Source organism: Portunus trituberculatus, chromosome 13 (genome assembly GCF_017591435.1).
Source record: "Portunus trituberculatus isolate SZX2019 chromosome 13, ASM1759143v1, whole genome shotgun sequence".
Taxonomy (NCBI): domain Eukaryota; kingdom Metazoa; phylum Arthropoda; class Malacostraca; order Decapoda; family Portunidae; genus Portunus; species Portunus trituberculatus.
The window spans coordinates 10643101-10650210 of NC_059267.1; the positions used below are offsets into that span (position 1 = coordinate 10643101).

Below are 7110 nucleotides of genomic sequence, written 5' to 3' on the forward strand. Positions count from 1 at the left end.
TTCGCGCCGCCAATATGCAGACTCCCTTTCTTTCTCTGTACCCTGAATATGAAAAGCTCTCCTCTATCACCGCAATTTTCAAGTCTATGTAAGAGGGAACATCTGGTCAAGGGCAACGAAAACGATTAAACAAAAAGGCCTACTTAAATGCCAGTCCCCGTTCAAGTCTGAGAGAGTTAGCCAAAAGAAATGTGACAAATATCTCGAAATCTCCCTCTTGAATAATCTCAAGTTATAGGAAGATGGAAATGCAGAAGAAGTTAGGGAGTTCCAGAGATTATCAGGCCACAAAGATGATTAGCTAAGTTCTCAATTGGATATTTCAATGTATTAGTGGTAGTGAAGAGAAATGTATTGATAGGCGTTTATTTCACGGGAAACATGGATGAAATAATAGTGAATGATGGTTAAGTTAAACAATGTTATTCTTGTTGTCATTGTTGTTCACTATACGTATACTACATTCTCTCTCTCTCTCTCTCTCTCTCTCTCTCTCTCTCTCTCTCTCTCTCTCTCTCTCTCTCTCATGAAATAAGTGTAAATTTTCTCCCCTATAATTTTTTTTTTCTTTTTGAGAGAGAGAGAGAGAGAGAGAGAGAGAGAGAGAGAGAGAGACGCGCAGCTCACTTAAAAAGGAATGCATTAAAAGAGGTATGTATATTTCTTCAATACATATTCCGCGGCAAATCGCTCCCTTAACATCTACGGTGAAACAACAAACATTTCCTTATATTAGTCTTTCTGATGGGTGAGTGTCGCTTTGCACGTTCTAGTTTAGTAGGTTACATTAGATCAGATTAAGTTATGTATGGCAAGGTCAAGTTATGAGCGCATCAATTGTATTTTGATGCCTAAAGAAACGAAATAAAGCAGAAAGGGAAACTCTCAGTGGAAAATTTTAAACGCAGAGAACTTTTCCCTCCTATACACTTTGTGAAGGGTGTGTTGCCTTCGTGTATTATAGGCATCAAAATACAGTATTGACAACAGAAGACCAGTGCGTTTATCAAGACCCCACAGTATTATAGATTGAGACCCTGAACACGTCCAGAAACAGATAGAATGAGTGTATTAACGAGTGTAGGCAGGCACCAAGACCCGGTACTGGAGTCAAGATATCTACGAACTCGACTTTACCTGCCAACACCTGTTACAATGAACCCCCTACATATATCAGTATCCAGATCACAATATTCTACCACAGTTAATCATCTCAAACACTCACGCAGGTGCATTGGTGTTAATGAGTGTGGGAGAGGAGCCGAGATAGGAGACATCTTCACACAATGGGGCTGCGTAGTAAACAGTCCCTTCTGGTGACGTGTTGAAGGGACGTGGCCTTGCTTCCCTATAAACAACTGTATGATTTAGACTCCCACTGCCTCATCCAAGTCGCATACAACCTCCTCACGCTTCAAATGGAGTCCTCCTATAACTCCAGGTGTCCAGGTAAAGTAATTAACGTGTTGAGGAGGAAGCCATGATAAGTGGACATCCTCCTCGTCTCGTATTTATCCTATATGGTGATGCTCGAGTGACGTGTGTGTGTCTTTGTCTGTGTCTGGCGTGTCTTTAGGCGTGTTATTGCTTGATTGAGTGATTACCCAGCTTTCAGTTAGTTTGAGTAATCTGACAGGTGCACGCGAGCGGCTTACCTGTCTGAGGGACTTTTGGGGAAATTACTATTGTTTTTCCCTCTTTCCCCGTGAAGTCGTCTTTCCATCTCACAGTGACGCACATTTTTTTTCAGTTAGAATCAAAATTCCTTTCCTAGTATTTTTTTTTTCTTACAAGCTTCCATAAAAACAACAATAAAGGTCTTTTTTATGCAGTCTTTATCGTTACCTAAATGTAAGAATAATGATGTTATTAGTGTTAGCAGTGTGGCAACGGTAGACATCAGCATATGGTTGGGTTGTAGCAATTACACAGGGTTTACATTTCTGAACAGATTCTAGCACCACTTCAGTAACCTTTGCAGATTTGAGTTGTCCCTCTTACATGAAAAAAGAAAAAGCTTCCAATGAGAATGTTATACCTTTTATAAGATGTCCAGGTAAGATTGTGTTAGGGTAAGATTGTGTCAGAAATCTAGTCACCATTTTGACATCAACCCAGAGTTAGACCGCTATTGTTTCAGCCACAGGTTTCTCAGTTTACAGATTTGGTATGTTATTTCACTAATCACTCATAGATTTATTTATGAAAATATCTGTTGCACAGCTGTGAAGAGACTTTTCCGTGAAGCCAAGGAGCTGCGAGAGGCGACAGAGGAATATTATGCACAGCCTCTCGAGGACAACCTCTTTGAGTGGCACTTCACTGTCCGAGGACCGGCCGACTCAGAGTTTGATGGTGGTGTGTACCATGGCAGGATCATCATGCCCCCAGACTACCCCATGAAGCCTCCCAACATCATCTTTTTGACAGTAAGTAGATCAGTGCAGTGCTGTGCTAGGAATACACAAAGAAAAATATCTTATAATAAAGTAATGAATGAATAAGAAATACATGGCATGATGAGGCTGAGAGTGAGTGATTTCTGTATGTGTGGTGGTTTGTTTGCTCCACACAGGCTGTCCTATGTGGGATTTGCTAGCTTAGACAGACAGACAGAAGTAAAAGAAAGAAAAGAAGATTGAAGGGCATGCATGGATGGATAAAAATGAAGACTTCTTTGCCATAGATATGCCTTCCAGGGAGTTTCTAGGAAAAGGTCCCAAGCTAGACCACAAAAAATTGTTTTATTTATGTAGCATATGTCCTTAGGAATGTTGTCCAATATCTCTCTTTGTGATTATTGCATGCTTATGTTTTGTAATATTTTGAGTTTCTGTGTGATTATAAAGCCCTCTATCCTTTAACAAGTCTTTCTTCCTCTTCCTGTGTTCCTGTGTAGCCAAATGGACGCTTTGAGACCAACAAAAAAATCTGCCTCAGCATTTCTGGCCACCACCCGGAGACATGGCAGCCATCCTGGAGCATCCGCACAGCACTCCTGGCCATCATTGGCTTCATGCCCACCCCGGCCAATGGTACCATAGGTTCCCTTGACTACACGGCTGCAGAGAGGGCGGTGCTGGCTAAGAGGCAAGTCACTGCCTCCCATTGAATGTTCCTGACACTTAATCAGATTTTCACCTTGTAAGGCATTCAGTAGAAGCCTCATTTCTGCTTCCTGGTGATAGGATGTTGCTTCTCACTGCTGGTCATGTTACCTGCAGGTCCCAGGAGTACCAGTGTCCCCAGTGCGGCAGTGTGTCGGCACAGCTGCGGGAGCGGACCAGTGACAACCGGGAGCTGCAGGCTGAGGCAAGGGAAGTGATGGGGAAGGTAGCAGTCTCAGTGAAGGTGAGTTATGGTGGCAGTGGCTGTCACTCGGCTGTTTCTCTGATTTTGGATCTTTTTCATTCCTGGATTTAGCACATTTAGTACCTTTACAATATTCTCTTTTGAATTATTGATCATAACCAGTCATACTCTTTTAACAGTGCTGTGCCAGCAATACATTTTGCCACATTTTTATAAGATGGTTTTTTTGTCATGTCTTCACTCCACATCAGTGTCTTGTTCTCTTCTGCCACAGATGGAGAGCAAGGATGAAGCAAACAGCAGCAGCAGCATCAAAAGTGACAACACCACCCCACCTCCCTCACCCTCCAGCAATGACTCAGGCACACCTCCACCTGGCCAGCCCACCCCTGACTCCCCAGCTCACCAACACGCTGCAGTAGAAGAGTTGTCCAGTGATGCGGCCAGCCCCAGCAGCTCCACCCAGGCCACTGAGAATGAGGAGGCATCACCAGAGATACTGATGGAGGGTGTCCCAACACGTACCACCAGGGCAAACTCTGTCTCCTCAATAGCGGTGTCTGGCCAGGGTTACCTCTACAACTTTGTCTTGACATCAGCAATCTTCCTCTTCATTGCGCTCGTCATACGGAGAATCTTCCTCCTTGAAGGGGAGACGCCGGAGGAGTTTGATGACATTCTCCTCTGATGCCTGTGTGTGGACACCTGCAGAGTACTTGTGGTATGTTTGCTGTTGTGTTGATGTCCCACCTCCACACCATGGCCTCGGCACTGTGATGTCCTGGCATCCTCCATGGAACAAGAATGCAGTCCCAAGCAACACTAGGGTATTTATTTCATCAGGGCATGCTTATTCAGGTCCTAAGGTTGTGGTGCCAGAAAAGTAACATTGTAACTCATTACTCTTAAACCCATTCTGCTTCTGTTCCAAGCAATCAGTTTTAGGTTCTCATCTTCTCTTTATACTCGCCCACAGTGCTGAGTCATTGGGTTGCACTAAGGTGGTATGAGAGTGTGTGGCCTGTGATGATGTGTCTTGTGAGTGAAGGGCAGCATGGTGTGAGTGTCTGTGCTCTCTGTTGTCTCATCCGTGTGTGGAAGATATTTTTTTTCTCGCTTTCTCTTTCTCAGTGAAAGTACTTGGTTTTTCCTTATATAAATTTACTGTGACCAAGTAATATAAACCATGTTAAAAACAATTTAGAAAATAGTTATGCATATATACACATAATAAACTAAAGGAAACAAGATGGAAGTCTAAAAAAAGAAAATAAAATCAGAAAATAAAGAGAGTCATTGGTGTTTGTATTGTGCTTCATATTTAGTTAGTAGCTTCTTTCCAAGGGGGATCAAGAATAATGCAAGTGTTATTCTTATATTAATAGTTGTTTTGTTGATTTATGTATGCCATGGATGAGTGTTGCCATGCTGTATGGCGGTGGTGGTGGGCCCCGGGTGTGTGGAAGCTGGTGGTGGACACTTTAAAACTGTAGTGCTAGTCGACAGCATATAAAGGAACTGTTCATGTTTGGATCGTTATTTAATGGTGTAGGAGATATTATGCTTCTTTTCAGTGGAACGATCACAGTAAAACTTTGCTAAGTATGTAGAAGGTGGGAACAGGAGAACATATTATCCATAAATCTAGTGTGGCCATGTGGGCTCTTTTACACTGACTCATATAGACATGGACGCATGGGCTCATTAACACACTGAGTAAAGATACACACACATGCATGAAAGCCCTCAAAAGAGAATGTCCCAATGTGAGTTAATTCCATCCCAGAGATCTAAAATAATGATACTTTGTTTCCTTGCAGACGATTAGCATCCTCCCGTCACAATGTCTAAATCTCAAAACAATGAGAGAGACCAATGACTAGGGTTGACAGGCCACTACTCACACTGCACCCTTTTCCTTCACCTTCCCTCTCAACTGGAAACTACTTAATAGGAAGACGATTGGCAAAAAGACTCACGAGATAGCACTAAGAAGTGAGCAAAGGTGTCTACAATGAGATGGAAGACATGGTCGGATGAGAGAGGAATTATTAACAATTATTATAAAGGGAACACTTGTACTACTACTGGTGATCTAAACCTTAGTAATGGTTGTCTGGGCAAATGAAGATCTAGGCATTGAGATTAAAATTATTCAAACACCTTGAGGTAACTTTTTTAAAATTTAGGTTTTTATTTGAAGTGGGTGGAATGATGATGTGTCAGTCATGTTGCCTTCACTCTTCTTGGTTGTGATATTGAAAGTAAGTGTTAGACTCTCACAGACTTCAAGTTAAAGACTACAAGAGGATCAACAAACTGGAGGTGAACCCCATCTATCTTTCAGCCAATCCATCTATTTCATTATACTGAAGCATTTTGATATTTGTGTTGCATGATTTGTTTTGGACTTCATGTATTCATCTAGTCACTGTATTTGTCATGTCAAGGCCAAGTTGTCTTCTAAGTGCCATACTAGCTTTGGATAGAGTGTAATGCTAAATTGATGTTTATTTAGCAAATCTGCTGCTGCTGGCGTCACTTCCTGGTGGCAGGCCGGGCTTGAGGCAGACAGGTTTCTCCAGCTGGTGAGGTGTCTTGTTTTCTGTTCCTTTTTTTGCAACTGGCACATATTTATTTTGCTTATGTACTTGTCCATTTCAGTAGACTTCCATGCAGCACACAACAACAGTGTCTTTAGTAGCAATACCTGAGGCTGTAGATTTTATGAAGGGCATGACAAGTGATGTTTTTTTTGGACATTAGGGAGAACATTGGCATTTTTACCAGCAAAATTTCTTCCATCAATGCAGAGTTTGTTGGATGAACTGTATACCTTCAAACAGACACCATGGAGAGTGAGGGAGCTTTCATGTTCTAGGTTGCCACTGGGGATTTGTGGCAGTAGTCAGGGAGATGATTTGTGTGGTGGGAGGCTGGTGGGAAGACACTGCTGGGAACCACTGCTGGGAACCACTTAGTCCCCACAAATCTATCACTATTCTTATCACTGTTCTGTCTCAGGTTGTCTGGCCATGGATGTGTTACCTGACAGCCTTACAGAATACCCCTCCTTCCTTGAATTGTCACCTCTGTGTATCTTTGCTCACTGTCTCATCATAGTCTTGTTGAATAATAATAAAACAACAATGCCATTATTTTAGTTTGTGTGTCCTCATGGAAAAATGGCAATTCATATGCACATGTGACATTTTGTACAAATATATCTACATGTACCTTTATTGCCACTGTCAGATCCACACATCATGGTCTTAGTAATCAAAGTGCTTTCTGATTCAACAGCAAGACAATAACTCCTCACATTAGCATAACCTACTCTGTGCCGGTGTTGTATATCTACGTGGCTTCTTGCATAGCCATACTCAGTGTCACTGGTGTAAATATGTACGTGCTGAAGTTCAGGTGGCAAGTGGAGGTGACAAGGGAAGTTGATGGTAGTATTGGTGAGGTAACACATTTTCCCTGTCTGACTGCTTGGTGGAATTGTTTGTCTTTGATCCCAGTGACTCCAGGGTCAACTGCTGTGCTGTCACTGGGTAACCCTCACTAACACCTTACAGTGCAATACTAAAGGGTAATGCAGTTCAATTATCCAACAGAAAGGAACTTCAAAAATTCTATAATGCTTATCACTTCATAAAACAAAAGAAAATACATCTCTTGTATTCAAAGCCTCACATAAGCCAAAGAATGTGTTAGTTTGTTGGTGTAATCCTTATACCGTGCATAAGTAGTAGCAGTACTTGTAAATACTGTACATACTCTTGGTAGGAAATT

The 7110-nt window shown here is 42.1% G+C and overlaps 1 protein-coding gene across 2 annotated transcripts; it reads left to right on the forward strand.

Annotated features, from left to right (window-relative positions):
* Positions 1 to 1233: 1233 nt before the first annotated feature.
* Positions 1234 to 6468, forward strand: LOC123503321 (ubiquitin-conjugating enzyme E2 J1-like). 2 transcript variants are annotated; one of them, XM_045253003.1, is made up of 5 exons: positions 1234 to 1449; positions 2224 to 2429; positions 2900 to 3090; positions 3225 to 3351; positions 3587 to 6468. In XM_045253003.1, exons 1-5 carry the CDS (start codon positions 1419 to 1421, stop codon positions 3998 to 4000), a joined length of 969 nt encoding a protein of 322 aa, XP_045108938.1. In that variant the 5' UTR covers positions 1234 to 1418; the 3' UTR covers positions 4001 to 6468. The 2 variants fall into 2 exon arrangements, with proteins under 2 accessions (XP_045108938.1, XP_045108937.1); XM_045253002.1 differs by lacking the exon at positions 1234 to 1449 and adding an exon at positions 1987 to 2056.
* The last annotated feature ends 642 nt before the right edge of the window (positions 6469 to 7110 follow it).